The 16,542-nt window shown below is 42.6% G+C and overlaps 1 protein-coding gene across 2 annotated transcripts in view; it reads right to left on the bottom strand.

Annotated features, from left to right (window-relative positions):
- Nucleotides 1-612: 612 nt before the first annotated feature.
- The window catches only part of ankrd12 (ankyrin repeat domain 12), a 31,088-nt gene continuing 15,158 nt past the window's right edge, over nucleotides 613-16,542 (bottom strand). Inside the window, exons 2-13 of one of the 2 annotated variants that reach the window (XM_058418696.1) lie at nucleotides 12,443-12,556; nucleotides 11,638-11,788; nucleotides 10,858-10,929; nucleotides 10,134-10,280; nucleotides 9,682-9,885; nucleotides 9,455-9,597; nucleotides 9,153-9,300; nucleotides 3,983-8,625; nucleotides 3,797-3,895; nucleotides 3,481-3,624; nucleotides 3,074-3,169; nucleotides 613-2,078 (exon numbers count right to left, since the gene is read on the bottom strand). In XM_058418696.1, the coding sequence (XP_058274679.1) occupies nucleotides 1,893-2,078; nucleotides 3,074-3,169; nucleotides 3,481-3,624; nucleotides 3,797-3,895; nucleotides 3,983-8,625; nucleotides 9,153-9,300; nucleotides 9,455-9,597; nucleotides 9,682-9,885; nucleotides 10,134-10,280; nucleotides 10,858-10,929; nucleotides 11,638-11,788; nucleotides 12,443-12,502 (6,093 nt within the window). In that variant the 5' untranslated portion in view covers nucleotides 12,503-12,556 and the 3' untranslated portion in view covers nucleotides 613-1,892. The remainder of the gene's footprint in view (nucleotides 2,079-3,073; nucleotides 3,170-3,480; nucleotides 3,625-3,796; nucleotides 3,896-3,982; nucleotides 8,626-9,152; nucleotides 9,301-9,454; nucleotides 9,598-9,681; nucleotides 9,886-10,133; nucleotides 10,281-10,857; nucleotides 10,930-11,637; nucleotides 11,789-12,442; nucleotides 12,557-16,542) is intronic. The other variant, XM_058418697.1, reaches the window with a different exon arrangement.

Here is a 16,542-nt window from a genome sequence, read left to right as displayed (position 1 = left end):
AAGGATGGGATATGCAAAGAAAACATTTCACTGTGCAGTAATGTATATGTGACAAACAACTTAATTACTATATATGCTTTCATTAACTGACCAGAGAATGCACATTGCCATGAACTAATGGGTTTGTTAGAATAACCTGAAAAGAAAGTGGCATAATTATTTGCCAGTGAGACATAAAAAGAGACACAGGAACACACTCTTGCTAGCATTATTTACTCAAAATACCCGTCTTGCCTCAGGTTGGACCACAACACACTGTCGTAAAAGCATCTTAATTTTTGAGTTTTTAAAGCATTTGCATAACGCTTAAATAAATAACCCCTGATATTTGCATGTTTTTCCGAGTAAACGTTCATAGATTAAACATTTGCATGAAGTACTGAAGAAGTACGACTGTAGACACCTGATCTAAAGAATGGAGAAGAAAAACGCAACGTTAAAAAGGAGTTCACAACCAATAAAATTTATTCAGGTATATATTACAATTATGTACATTATCCTGTAACAAGTAAATATTAAAATAGACATATTTTTAGAACCATCGTTCAAAAGGCGTGTTGTAAAAAATAGGTTTCGTTTTGTTGTGATCTCACATTAAAACTGTAAAAGTAAGTTTCCTTTTTCTAACAAGAAGACACATCGATCCGTTTTTTGTTTGTTTGCTTTTTTTCTCTTAATGTGCGCAAGACACAACGGGCAACACAGAGGAAGTGAGTGTTACTAAGAGACGACAAAGGCGGGGTGGGGGGAAAAAAGCGGGACCACTTACATAAACCTCACCACAGCACAGCTTTCAGAAAAAAGAAGTACAAACCTGCAATGCATGCACAGCATAGAAATCACAAGTCAAAAACACCTGCTGTGATGAATCTAGAAGGAAACGTGTAGTAGAAGAAGAAGAAGAAGAAGAAGAAGAAACGTAACGAACGAAACGAACAGAATTCAAAAAACACATGCTTAAAGAGTTAAGCCAACATCAACAACAGAGAGGACGCGCAATATAAAACCAACTTTGGTCCATTAAACATTTGACAAAAAGTTTACAATCAAAATATCTATTAACTTCCTTTCTGTTATTTTCTCTTTTTACAAGTTAAAAATAATAATTACATGGCTATTTACAAATGCACAATCAGTATGTATAAAATAAGTTAAAAAAGAATGAAGAGCACAATCTATACATCATGAACACTCACTTTTGAAACGAGTCGGAACGACACTGTTCTAACAGACGAGAGGTAAAGTGTATACTTCGTCTTAACTTTTCCCTCTCCTGCTGCTCCCTCTGATCACCGAGGGTAGGCATCGCCCTCTGCTGGCTGGATCTCCTCCGTGCAGCTCTGCCTCCCTGTCTGTGGTTTCTACTGTTCTGCAACAAGGACTTTACGTTTAAGTGCATTTCAGTTTGGACCTAAAGCCAGCAGCTTTAAGATTCTAGGTTTTTGCACTGGATTCTTAGGACAGAAGTGCGTCTGGAGCAGGTAAGTGTATTCAAATGAGAGCCGATACAAGAGGAAAGTAATTGGACCTTCGGGGACGCAATGCTGAGCCTTGGACCCGGTACAGAAACGTAGCATGTGCGTCTAAGTCTTTTGGCAGACACTCCTATTCAGAACGCCTTACAAAAAAATACTGCAGCCTTTTTAATCTGCAGAGACGGAGGACTGTTATTCAATTATGCGTCACTGTTATTAATATTTTCTTTTTCTTCTGCGGAGTGTCTGGTCATATGGAACAAGGCTGCGGCCCAAACACACACACACACACGCAGACACACACACACACACTGCAGCTTGACCAAAACAAGTGCTTTTGTGTTTCTCTATTCCTCTCGAATCCGGGAGAGATGAGCCTTGTCAGTTCATTTGGATCCAGGCACCGGCTCACTGCTGTTATATCGGGGTGAGGTCAAAGTCATCGTTGACCTCGACAAGGGGGATGTGAAACTCTGGGATCTCGAAGATGCTGGTTGATTTGTAGGTGGCAGGGTCCAGCTCCTGTAGCTTCAGCTGCCACTCCAATCGCTGGACGGCATTAAGAGCTGCTGCCTCGTGCTGCTGCCTCATCAGGAGACACGTCTGTGACGGACAAAGCCAGAGAAACAAAAACCATTAGAACACAAATCTAATCAAGCACTGCATATTGCTTTTACATCAACTGAGATAAATGATATTTTTATCCAAATATGCAGTATGTAATAGAATTGTTAGGGTTAGTTTTTCTTTGTTTTAAATGACCTGTAACTAAAAGTCCACACTAGGGCTGTCACTTTTTACCCGGTATCAGAATATCCGTTCAAACACGATGTGAAAAATATAATTTGCCCATATGAATATTAATGTGTGGCCTGCGCTCATTACACATCTTATCATTTTTTTTGTTCAGCATCTGATCCACAGTGGGCACACTAAGCTTTGAATGTCCTCTTGACCCATCAGTAAATTAAGCTAATAAATGAAATGATGCTACATCACTGATGGCAAAGTTACGGTCAAAGATAGGGCTGTTTGTCAACTATGTAAAAAAAAAAACAAAAAACAGCTGCCTTACACCTCCATGACCACAAATCGAGGCAGCAGAAGGTCGGACAAAGGTACAGACGAGTGGAGTAGCGGCAAGCATACAACCTCGCATGACTGCATATTATTCAGTGATGGTGTTAATAAAGTACTGAAAAGGATGTTGGTGTTGCGGTCGCCTTTTTTTTTTTTTTTTTTTTTAAAGGGGGGTATTCTAATATACTCTGACCAGCCATAACATTATGACCACCTGCCTAATACTGTGTTGGTCCTCCTTTTGCTGCTAAAACAGCCCTGACCCGACGAGGCATGGACTCCACTAGATCCCTAAAATGTTCACTTGCTGCCTAATATATCCCACCCACTAACAGGTGCCATGATGAGGAGATAATCAGTCTTATTCACGTCACCTCTCGCTGCTCATAATGTTGTGCCTGATCGGTGTATTGACATTTGAAATTCATTCACAACTTGATCTATAAAAAAACGACAGTCCAGTTCAAAACAAACAAAAAATATAAACTACATCGGCCACCACAACGAAAATAATTTACCTTTAACTTGTCGAATTTGTCGTCCACATCCTGAAGCCAAGACATGAACTGCCTTGCGTTAAACCGATCTCTCACTGAGGTTTTCCCATCATCTCCCTGCCATACAAGCAAACAATACAATACAAATACAAATGAGTAATAAACGAAAAATGTTGTACAATATTGACAAAAGAAAACGGCTGTATCCTCAATACACTGTTAGGAAAATAGGAAGTAGCACTCAGTCACTGAGGTGAGATCATTTCTCTAAGTTATTTTGTCTACCTGGAGTTGGATATATACTTCCATGTGTAGATGATGCATCAACACACAACCATGTATCATCAACACACAACTGAGTCACCATAAGATCTTGCAGTAGCACAAATAAAACAATAGTCTGATACAGACAGACTGTGACTATGTACCTGTACATCCTGGGGCATGTTGTATACTTCGGCGTCCAGCAAGACTGTGCAAGCACTGAAAGGTAGTGTTTGGTTGGCTAACGTTCTTGCAGCACGATAATGGACACGCAGGACTTCTTGCTCATTGGACACAATCAACTTCTCCTGTCAGGTGGATGAAAACCAAATAAGACCTTGTACAAATATGAAGGAAATACTGAAAAGGAGCATGTAACCTGAAACAACTTCTCCTTCAAGATGATTGCTGTTCTCACAACACTAAACTGTGAGTTAGTTTTATTTGCTGTACTGATAAGGAAACGTGTTGGAGCCGTACCCGTTCAATGCTGTGCTGCAAGCGTAGTTTCATGCGCACGACCTCCTGCTGTTTGAACATCTCTTTCAGTGGTTCAGGTAGTGATGGTGGTGGTGTGATCTAATGAAAAGACTTCATACGTTATCTTTGTCTGACGTGGAAAAAAACAATATTTACAGTACAAAATTACAATAGTAATCGACTCACCGTTGGAATACAGAGCTTACTCAGAGGATTCCCATCAAGCAAGTAGGACCCATTGAATGTAACATACTCATCGTAGTACTGCGGTGCTTGAGGAATGACGCTACACAGCACCTTCCTCTTCTCCTCGATCTTTTTGCGGATATGCAGGAACTCGTAATAAGGATTAGCCCTTTCTGTCTGGTAGGGCTGGATTTCCTCAAGCTTTAGGGAGTCCACGATTGCAGCCAAAGACTGCTGGGTCTTTTCCTTTATCTGCTGAGCTGAAAGGCTGGCTTGGGTTGAAGGAGAAACCCTGGGCATCTTCCGTTTTCTTGGATGAGTGACCTGCATGTCACCTTCGTCATCCAGAGTTTTCACTTTTGTCCTAGCTCCAGTTTGATCACTGTCTCGGTCTACCACTGACAATGGAGAAGAGCTTCCAGACGTTGCTCCACTGGTTAGTTCTGATTGAGAATCAAGTTGAACCCCAGTGCCCAGATTCTGCTCTCCGTCTGATGGAGTAGCCGGTTTCGCCGGTTTCTCTTCATCATCAAGTTGATCTTGCGTCTCGGCATCAACGTCTGCTTTAGCGTCTTGGAGAGGCTGGGGTTGAGCCGCGTCCTCTGCAGCCACCGCTTTCTCTACTTGCGTCTCAGCAATCACCTGGCTATGGTCTGGCTCTTCCCCTGATACTTCCATAGGCTCTTCAGATGTCTGTTCAGGACTAGCACATTGAAGAACACTTGAAATTGAAGGGACAGGCAAACTATGTTCCTTTTTCTCCAACTGTGCATCAGCTGCACCTACATTCTCACTTGACCTACAGTCATCTGGTGAAATCCTTTCAGTAACCTGCTGAGACTCTCGGAGCACGCTGACTGTACATGACGGTGTTTTAGTAGACTCCTCAGAACTGATCCTACAAGAGCTAATAGATGGAGCTTGGCTAGATGTCCACTCCATTCTGTTCCCAGTAGAAACATTCTCCATATCCTCCATTATGATTTCAGGAACCACTGATAAACTTCTTGTTCTTTTCTCTAGTCTCAAATCCACCTCAGTCCTTGCTGGATGGTCGGTATTGGGGTCAGAGGCAGAATCCCAGGTCAGGTTAACTGAGTGCGTAGGTGTTTTGGTGAAGCTTTGCTCTGGCTGTGAGGACGCAGCCGATGCAACCTGAGGCGCAGGTGCCGACGAGGAATTCTTGTTTAAGCCGTCTGTCGTATCCGTGTCGGAACTGTCGAGTTGATTTTGTCCACTTTGCTCTGGTGAAGTATCAGAGTTTAGCTTGTTGACCTCTACTGTATTTGGCAACAAACTGCTGGCTTGTGAAAGGTTTGTTTGTTGACCTGCGTGATCTTTTATCGAAGTCTCTCGAGAGTTAGACACGCATGCAGACTGGCTGCTTGAACTGCTACTCGCATCCTCAACACCAACAGAATGCTCGACTTCAGGTGTAGTACAAGGGAGATGCGCTGACGATGAGTTGTGAATAGTAAGACTTTCCTGCGTGACCGCTCCACTGGCTTCAGTCTGGTGTATTTTTCCCGGCTCCTCACTAGAAGATGCCACATCAGCAACTTTCTGAGATTCTTCAGTGGGTCTGTCTGGTTCACATAGACCAGCTTTAGCATCCTCATCCAGGACAGCTCTTAAGTAAGGAGATGCAAGTCTGCTTGACAGTGGTGTTCGACTGCCAGGAGCTATGTCAGGAAGACTGTTGGTTTCTTTATCGTTGACAACTGGTGATCTGGAGGACTGAACTACGAGGGAAGACTGGAGGAAAGGCGGCTGGGAGTCAGATGCTTCCAAATTGAGGTCCGAGTCGTACTCCGTGGGCCTGGGCGTTAACATGCTTGCCTGGCAGGAATCCTCTGAACTGGCTACTGAGATCATGGACACTGATCTTGACATGATACCAGATCGTTCACTATCAGGTCTCGGAGATCGACTAAGGCTGTTTTCTATTACAGGACCAGATTTTCCAATACATGAGAGGTTCTTTGCATCTAGTGAAAGTGTCCTTCCACTGGTTGCATCCTTTAAGATCTTCTCACGATTGGAAGTCTCTGGGATTTCTGAGCTCTTGGAGCGCAAGAGTTCTTTGTTTGTACACGGTTCACTGGAAGTGGAACTTTTTGCTTTGTCTTTGTTTTTCTGCTTCCCGGTGTCAGCTCCTGGCCGTTGTTTTAGCCTTTCCCTTTCTTTTTGCTTGATCTTTTCCAAGTGTTTCTTGTGCCACTGCTCAATCTCCTGATCTTTCAAGCTAAGCATTCGTTCAAAGCTGGTCTGCATGAGGTCATCATTAACCAGTCTTTTCTCTTTGGGACGGCTTTCCTTTTGTGTAGTAGAGGCTTTGGATTTGGACCTATCTGATTCGGACTCGACGGGCCTCGCTTTAGCGAGTTTGCTGTCCCTGTTCTGCTGTGACCTGTCTTTATCCTTGTCCTTTTCTTTGTGCCGCTCTCGGTCCCGGTCACGATGCCTTTCCGAATCTCGATCCCGCTCCCGTCTGTCCCGGTCCTTCTCGGGGGTTCTCATAACCTCTTCTTTTAATTTTGAGGTTAGAGTTTTATTGCTCTCTGAGGTGTACCCCTTTTTCTCTTCCAGAAGAAATTTGAGATTTGAACTTGAGGAGGAGAGGGTGGCTTCTTTTGATTTTTCTTTTTTCTTCTTGTCAGAGTCTTTGTCTTTTTCCCTTTCTTTTTCTTTAATTCGATCGATTTTGCTATGATCGCTGTTCTTCTCGGGAGCCTTTCCTTTCTTGTCAGAGCTCGTTTTATCCTTGTCCCTGTGATCGCTTGAGGAATGCTCTTTCTCTTGCCGTTCTTTCTCACTTCTTCTCTCGGGCTTGTCCTTACTCTTTTTGTTTTCTTCATGCTTTTTTGTAACAGGCAGAGGTTTAAGTTTCTCACTTTCTTTGTGACTCCTCTCACCAGACAAATTAGATGTGGTGGTTAATCTGTCCCTCTCTTTCCATCGATCTGTAGAGTTGTGAAGGTCAGATTTATCTAATAAATGTTCCAATTTGGTTTTCTTTTCTTTTTCTGCCAGCTTTTTCTCACATTTCTCAGATTCTCGGTCTTTTGTGGGTGGCCGTTTATCATTTTTCTCTCGTGAGCTCTTCTCTGTAGTCTCCAGCTGATTGTGATCAACTAAATTTCCAGTAAGAGGCTTGTCTTCTACCTCCTCTTTTATAAAAGGACTTGGAAGAGAGTCTTCAGGCTTTCGTAACATGTTAAGACATTCTGACCGGTCGTCATTTTCAGCCCCTTTCCCGTCCTTTCCCCCTCTTTCATCTTTATATGCTATCTCTTTCTTTTCTTTTTTTATGAGTTTGTCTTTCTCTCGCTCGTCTTTTTTTCTCTCCTTGGTGCTGTTGCAAACCGAATGTTTGTCTTTTAACGTTGCCTTCTCTTCTTTAACTGGTGATGAGTCAATGGACTTTTGAGGAGAACAGCTGCCTGGTGTCTCACATTTTCCTTTAAGTTCTTCATTCTCATCACTTTTGAAGAAATTCTCTTTCCAAAATTCTCGGTCAAACTCCATGTTCCTGTGTCCATCTTTTCTTAGTTCCTTCTGGCGATGCCGATTCCTATCGGACTCGTAGTCTTTCCTGTATTTGTCCTTCTCCTTGTGTTTTAGCTTATGCTTCTTGACAACCTTACCATCTTTGTCAGCCTTTCTGAAGACTCCTTCAGAGCTATCCATACTATTGCTCAAACTGGCATCTTTGAAAGGACTCGAGCTTCTGTCATCTCCGTCCAAGCTGTTTTCCTTATAGTGATGTTTGCTTTTGTCCTTGTGCTTACAGCTCTTACTGCTGGAACCTTCTGTGTAGTCAGAATCTGTGTAGTGGTTGTACTTGACGCAATCCATAGGGCAGGATCCGTCTCCAATGGAGACAAAAGTCTTAGCATTTTCCTGTTTTAATGGAGTCATCTGTTTGTCAGTTTGGCTGTAACTGAGCTTTGGGGATTTCACAGCCGACAAGTGGAAGAGGTGCACCGATGAATCGTCCTTTGGGCTGAAGGACATTTTGAATGAGTCTTCCTCCCGAACACTTTTATCAGAATTGTCAGACACTGTGGCTGTGGAAAACAGAAGAGACTTGCTGTTTTCTTTCCCGTCCTCTTGAACCTCTTGATTTTCCTTGTTTTTGCTTTTGTTCTTCTTGTTCGCCTTGCCTTTTTCTGTAGACGTTATGGATAAGCTTTCTCTCTTCGTCCGGCTCTCTGTTTTGTGAGTATCGTTGCAGAGTGACCTGGTTGGTGAAGAACACTTTCGTTCTGATGGAGCCTCCATTTCATCGTCTGAACTGTCTGAACTGCAGTATAGTACTCGGGATGATTTGGGCTTTTTTAATTTGCATGATGACACCGACGTCTGATCGCTCTTGTTGGACTGTTTGGGTGTGTAATGGTTTTGCTCCTTTTCCTCCTTCTCTTTTTGACGCAATTCTCGTCTCAAGATGTGTCTGTCGTTTAGGGCCTTGCTCAGATCTTCTTCCTCTTCCTCATCCTTGAATTCGTACTCATCCACACCAGACACTGAAGATGTGGCCTTCGCTGTGGTCGATTTGCCATCGGAGTCCTTCTCTGTGTCGGAGTACTCCATATTCTCATCTACACTGGAGGGGTTTACTGATGGAGGGTCCTCGGAGTCTGTAACATAAGCACAAACATAATCAATAATCAAGTAGGAACTTAGAATGCTTAGAAGTAATCAATTTCTAAGAAGAACAAATTGTTCAAAAGGCCAAAAGTTTGTAGACACCACAACAGTATGTGCTTTGTGAGCATCCCATTCCAAATGTAGTTCCGCTTTGTTGCTAGAACAACTTCCGCTCTTCTGGGAAGGCTTTGCCATAGTTCTTTAAGTGTGACTGGAAGGATTTGTGGCTATTTATCTACAGAAGCTGATGTTGGGTGAGGAGGCCTGGGGTGCAGTCGGTGTTTCAGTTCATCCTAAAGCTGTTCAAATACGTTGATTACACTCGACTTTAGCAAAACCATGTCCTCATGGACCTCCCATTGGTCTCCCTAATTCCATTGAAGGTAGCTCATAATGCTACAGCATACAAAGACATCCTATAGAGTTGTGTGCTTCCAACAGTTTTGGGGGAAAAAAAACACATATGGTCAGGTATCAAACCTTTGGCCATGCAGTAAATGTATAAAAGTCTCTGTACCTGAAGAGCTGTCATCTGGGTCAGACAATGGAATCTCCCCCTTCAGCAGCTGCTCGACCTCCTGAGAATCAGCAACGTCCACTGGCCGCTCGCCTCTCTTGTTTGCCTGGAATGCATTTCCTCCGTGCTGCAGGAGTAACTTCACAATCTGCGAAAGAGGAGGTACATATTCAGCTGGCAAAAAAACAATTATCCAAAACAACTGACAAACTGCACATCATCACTAAACACGTTACTACAACTATATACGCTTCATATTTTACTCCACAAATCATAGGAGTGTTTTAGAATCTGATACATACATCTTTGTGTCCACTGCTGGAGGCATCATGAAGAGGGGTATCATCGTCCAATCCCTGCGTGTTCACCTCAGCTCCTGCACCAATAAGAACCTTCGCTACATCATAGTAACCGAGATTGCAAGCTTCGTGTAGAGGTGTCCAACCTACAAAAACAGAATGGACCATTGATTAGGAAAGTCAATAATGCATCCTTGCATAAAAATGACCATGTTCAAAGACAACATTACCTGCGAAATCTTTCACGTTTACATCCGCCCCCAGTCCAATCAGCTCCTTGACTTGTTTGACGTCCCCTCTGATGGCAGCCATGTGCAGCGGTGTTTCTCCGCGCTCGTTCCTCTTGTTCACCTTGTCTTTCTGACGCGAAGTCGAGCTATTCGGAGTCTTCTTCTGCACTGCTGGAGCTTGGGAGGGGTGGCTCGGTGTGGTGTCTGCATGCAGATAAGAATAATATAAATTATACATTGAAATATCTTCCGGGTTCAGACTTTTACTATGTGCTCAGTCTTCGTTAGAATTAAAGGGAGTGAGAGTAGAATATGAAGAAGGTTTACAAAGATTCATTGCAATCTTAAAAAGGATCTTGTATGAATGTAACTTCCCCAGTTACAAGTTTCAGCATAAAATTGACAAGTACACATTACCAAACGCACGGTTCATGTCATGCAGCTGCCATTACCTGGACTGTTGTCTCTTGCTGTCATCTGCATCAGCAGGGCCATCTGCTTGCGTTCCGACAGTGGATAACCGAACAAAATATTCACAGGGGTGGACTTTTTACCCCCAGACTCCTTTTTTACCCTCTTTTTATCAGGACCGTCTTTATCTGCATGAAGAGATGATCACCAAAAGCATGTTAAATTCCAGGAATCGTAAATTGTTCGTGATGGCTTAAAAGCTTCGTGTTGTTTTTGTAAAGGTGTCTAGTATGTAGCAGGGGCAAACGATACAACCCGGATAAGAATATGATTGAAAATACATGCATTATTTATTATTATTATCAGAACCCTCATATTTGTGTGCATGATTTAAAAGGCATGCGTGTAAAATGGATATAGCAGACGTGTATGCTGGGAGATAACTATGGTCAATAATAAAATTAAAAAAAAAAAAAAAAGGATCAGAAAAGTGCTAGATTACAGAATGTGGTAGGAGTTAGTGTTTAAGAAAACGGTTCTCAGGCAGAATTTTATATCATTAGACCCGAATTATTATACCGCAAATGTTAAATACAAAATGTCAGGAAGAGGGTGTGTTGGGATTTATTTAAGGCTGACGAACATCAATATGGTGCCCATGCTTGCTGAGTTAAGCAGTCTGTGCGACGGCTCGAGTTTCTCCGCCGATCATTTTGCTGCCTTTGAGTGGCACAGCCGAGCGGCGGATTTAGCTGAGGCAGTTACCTGCGTATATCCTGCAGGGAGGAAGTAATCTCTCTCCCCACATATCGCTTGACTGGCCGGGGTCAGAGTCATCTACAGTGCAGAAGCAGAGAAGCGGGGAGGGGGGGAGGAGGAGGAGGAGGAGGAGAGGTGGAAAGGGGGAGGAGGGGGAACGGGAGAGGAGAGCATTGCGTTACACTCACTCGCTCCCCCTCTTGCTCAGATGATAAGCAGAACATACAACCCGCTTCGTTATGGCATACAAGGGATCCCCCACGGAAAAGCCAAAAAACCACCTTAGTATGACAAAACGGGGAAAATCCACCCCTTCCCCAGGGTTATTTTGTCTCCTCTTTTCCTACATGTAGCAAAAGGGATTCACTTCCTAACAAGCAACATATACATAAAAAAATTACTTAATCCATTAGATTTTCCTTGATGGAATAACGTAAGCCCTGCTGCCCACAGCCTAACAACCTTCCACATACATTTGTAAAAGGGCACATATTTTCTTTGCTTCCTCTTTGACTACAAACATAAAGAGCAGAAACAGATTATTGCTGAAAATACAATTCTTAGTCAAAACAGCTATTTCTAGTTGCTCTCCCAGTCGCACATATGCATAACATTTCCCTGCCTTCCACATTCGAAGACATTGGCTCAACTGTTATATAACTCCAGGAGGGGGGGGGGAAGCACAGCGGTACAGTGTGTATGTTAAACCATTTCCAGAACTAACCACAAGAGGCAGTATAGAGGCACGTGAATGCTACTGGAATTTTCTACCAGAAAGAAACTGACCTGTGTCTGAGTCCCGTTCCCCGTTCCGGGGCGGGCTGACACTGAAGGAGAGCTTGCGTTTCATGGAAGACTTGGGCTTCCCCTCCTTCCCCATAATCTCACTCCGATCCAGCTTCGGAGTTTTGGTAAATGGGGAGATTTTATCTTTACTCTGCGGAGGAGGGGGAAAAAAAAAAAATACAAACAGTGATTAGATTTTGACTTCTTCATAACAACGTGGAACACCAACTCTTTTAATTCTACAGTATTTACATTGTCAATTAAGACTGGAATCTGAAATCTGGGTATAATCAGCATAAACCGCATACAGATACTCAATAATTAAGGCAACGCATATTAAACTGAAATACTGAGACATGTTTCTCGGATTTATATCTAAGCGCTGACAGACGGGAGCACTTAACACGTACTGTGGAGCGCACCAAACAAAGTCAGGCTAAAATCAATGGTCTTGCTGAACTAAGTGAACTATAGTTTAGACAATTATGGAGTGAGAACTCAGTTAACGTTGATCTGCATAAAAATAACATGAGAGAGACCGGGTGCTTGTCTTACTGGCTCTAATAACTTCCACACATACCACATACATATAACACATACAAATATACATACATATATATATATATATATATATACATACACATACATATATATATATACACATATATATATATATATACACATACATATATATATATATATATATATCCCATATACACACACACACACATACACACATATATATATACACATCCATCCATACATTCACTCACACCACTCAGAATAACAGAAAAGTTTGTCACACCTTCTTCCCAGTTGTCTTTTCCACCATGGCTCCATCTCTGTCGGTCCCCGGCTTGGCCATGGTGCAGCTTCTGACTAGCTGTGGCAGCTACGGCTCACAGGGTTCATCATGGGCCTGCGGTTAAAAGTTAAAGCTTCAGATCAGACATCGGCACACATTTCTGCATCACATCCGGTGTCTGAGATGCTTTCTGCACAGACAGACTAATAATGGCATGATTAATGTAATGCACAATGGGGCTCAAGTGGTTAAGGCGCTGGGTTGTTGACCGGAAGATCAGGGGTTCAAGCCCCGGCACAGCCAAGTTGTCACTGTAGAGCCCTTGAGCAAGGCCCTTAACCCTCTTTGCTCTAGGGGCGCTGTATCATGGCTGACCCTGTGCTCAGACCCAAACCCCCAAGGATGGGATATGCGAAAAAAGAATTTCACTGTGCTGTAATGTATATGTGACAAATAGGCTATATATTATATTTATTTCACTGACCCACGGGTTATGTGTTTGTAGTACATCAAATGAAGTCTAAAAAAAAGAACTGAATAAACCAGGACAAGGTGTAATGAGTGATACAATTAAGTAAGGAATATTATCTAACACAAGCACTGCTATAGACGGATATTTACAGTTTAACCGCAGATGAATAGGAGCAATCACATTGTTGCAACTGTGTCAAGGGATTTTTTTTTTTTATCATTTTGGTCCAAAAAACCTGGAAAAGAAATAAATCTACTTCCTACTGACTTACCCAAACAAAACGTTTCAGCTGATGCTTGCTCCAATTGCTTAAATTATTTCTCAGTGGTGCGAAGCTGGTCGATGCCGTGCTACACGCCATTATTTTCCAAATCCTGCCACCTGATGCACATTAAACTGTTCATTGTGTGAAAAAGACTCCAGGTGCAATCATCACAGCTCATAACTGGACATTTTTTTGTTGAGGGCACAAACATGATGCTTCATCACAGGACATCATCATTAGAGAATACAGACAACATCTAAATAAAGTCACCACTTACTAGGATACTCACTGTATTAATGCACAAAATCGGCTTTTCAAATGTTTAGCTGAACACAGAGCGCTAACGACGATGCATTACGGACATTTTTCATATAATGCGTCACAACGTGAGAATATAATCAAGTGCCTACATCAGACAAAAGAGGCATAAACATAAAGTCAGGGTGATTGTGTTCTGTCATTTTTATTTATCTTTTTTTTTGGCGACTAGACAAAAATTCCAAAATAAATATCCGCGGCCTACCTCGCTAACTACCCTGCCCCTGTTCGTTCTGCTTGCTGTGTATGCATGTGAGGTGAAGGATTTTTGTTATGGGAAATTGACTCCAAAGCTTTGGGGTTGACTCAGTGCCTGGAATTAGTGACGCGACTTTCTGGGATCAACTTTAGATGTGAAGCGAAAGCAGAATGGAGACCTGATGACTTGAAGCACAAGAGATATTATATAAAGTGCATGCTGTAAAAATAACTAGGTTTTAAAATGATTTTTAAAAAAAATAATAATAATAATAATGAATAATAACTCAATATAGTTTATGAGATAAATATGACCATAAATTTCCAATGAAGCTAGAAAAATTTAAAAGATTACTGAGTGGTCAATAAGCTTGATACACAGATCAGGCATAACATTATGACCACCTGCCTAATATTGTGTTGGTCCTCCTTTTGCTGCCTGTCATGCACTGTGTATTCTGACACCTTTCTATCAGGACCAGCATTAACTTCTTCAGCACTTTGAGCAACAGTAGCTCATCTGTTGGATCGGATCACACAGGCCAGCCTTCGCTCTCCACGTGCATCAATGAGCCCTGGCCGTCCATGACCCTGTCTCTGGTTCACCATTTTTCCCTTCTTAGACCCCTTTGATAGATACTGACCACTGCAGACCGGGAACACCCCACAAGAGCTGCAGTTTTGGAGATGCTCTGATCCAGTCTTCTAGCCATCACAATTTGGCCCTTGTCAAACTTCTTAAATCCTTACACTTGCCCATTTTTCCTGCTTCTAACACATCAACTTTGAGGACAAAATGTTCATTTGCTGCCTAATATATCCCACCCACTAACAGGTGCCATGATGAGGAGATAATCAGTGCTCATAATGTTATGCCTGATCAGTGTAACATGCTTCAGAATATAGTCCAAATTATCAATAAGGAAATTTTTTTTTTTTTTTTTAAGCAAAAATCACCTGGTATACGCATGAAAAAACAGTAGACAGCAGCGCAGTGAGATCTGAGCCGACGATGCACTGCAAACGTTCGTGGCAGAGGGGAAAAAACTGCTCGTATTTCTATAGCAAACTACGCAAAAGGAGTAGAAGTGCTGAGTCATTCTCTCATAGTGGAGAGCAGAGAGGAGGTGGGGGAAAATAAGCAGCTACACTATTCAGCAGCCAAAACGGCAGTGTGGGACAAATTCTGCTCAGAGGATTTCCGGTTTGAAGAGAAAAAGCCTTCACATGCTAACAATATGTCTCTACATCATAGGTGACTAAAATCCCTTGACACTCTCGAAAGCCTGAGCTCACCACGCCGGCGGAAATGATGATGTCTCGGCAGACAGCAAGATAATGACGATCGCCTCCGAACTGTTTATGTTTCCTGTTACGTGAGATCACATGATTATTATACTGAGTATTATTTACACTCAAGTGCCGATATAATAAGCAATTAGAGGTAATGCTGCATGTTTTTTTGAACGGGGCAATTCGTGTCTAATTGTGACAAGAAAGTAAGTAGCATGGGGAAATCTACTCCATCGCGATACAGAGACTAATCCAGCCAGATCCCAGACATCCTCGACTAATGTCTTTAATACGTCTTAGAAAAGCTGAGAAATTAAAAGATATCTAAATCTGTGCACTGCTTTGGCACAACTTACATTCCAGGATGAAGCTGCACTATATATTCTGAGATGTAAATGACAGATTTGGACACCTCAAACCCACACACCCTGAAGCGTGCACATGCAGGCACACACACACACACACACAAAAACGCACGCAAGCACGCACTCACAAACGTGCATGTGCGCATGTCTTGCACTAGAATGGAAACACAAACAGTTCCAGCCCTTGCAGCGTGACTGTGGTCTGTCGTCTCCTCCGGGATCGGGCCGGCAGGAGCACTGGCTGCTCCGCCCACTTTCCCACCACTTTCAGCCAACATCATCTAAACCTACATCTCTACTAGCATTACGATGACATTCTGGGGTTTCATTAATCAGACGAAGTTTAGCATAAATTAACACTGAAAATATTCTGCTTTTTCCATCGTATATGCTGACATTCTCTCACCTTAAGAACGCTTGCTTTTCTTTTTCTTCTTGTGAGAATCATCATCATCATCATTGACTGATGTGTCTCCCACAGACCTGAATGCAGTTAGCACATTAGTCACCGTTCTACTGAGAATCAGACAGCGGGGCCGTGTTTGTATGAAGCTTCTGCAATCAGGCCCAATAATGAACGCGATGTGTCACATTTTGCCACACAGCATGTTGGCTCTTCATCACTGAACCGCATCACGTAACACGTCTGTCTGCAGCATTTGCACCCGTTAGTTTTCTTAACACCTTCTTTCAAGTTTTTCCCCCATCAGTCCTTTGATGCCTTCATTTTTTTTTTTCAAACCATGACACAAAATTGACACTGTCTTTTTCCAGCGAAGATCAGCTAAACTTCAAATCAGTTTCAGGTTTCTATAATTCAACTGAAATGTCCGAAATGTCCACACTGATACGTTTTCGTTTAATTTCTATCCGCTTTGGCCATCCGTCCACGATTTTAGTCGTCTCTCCAAAGCGGATAAATCTGAAAACGCCATTTTCGCATCGCAGTGCGGACTGTGAAAAAACGGAGGCCTCGGAAACGATGATGCATTTTTAGTCATGTGACCAATTCAGCATACGCTCTCGCTCGCTTTTGGAACTCTATACTCCTGTGTTACTCGCAGCAACAACTCCACCTCACGGTCGGTCCATTCAAAAATACTTGGTGCTTTTCCTCGACATTCTGCCACAAAGAGCTGGAAAGTAAATAAACACCGGGAGGAAATGACGCAGGTTGAAGCGTCTCAGG

The sequence above is a fragment of the Hemibagrus wyckioides genome, linkage group LG20, assembly GCF_019097595.1.
Source record: "Hemibagrus wyckioides isolate EC202008001 linkage group LG20, SWU_Hwy_1.0, whole genome shotgun sequence".
NCBI classification, from domain to species: domain Eukaryota; kingdom Metazoa; phylum Chordata; class Actinopteri; order Siluriformes; family Bagridae; genus Hemibagrus; species Hemibagrus wyckioides.
Note: the sequence above shows the minus strand (reverse complement) of the source record. Positions and strands in the feature narration are given on the sequence as shown.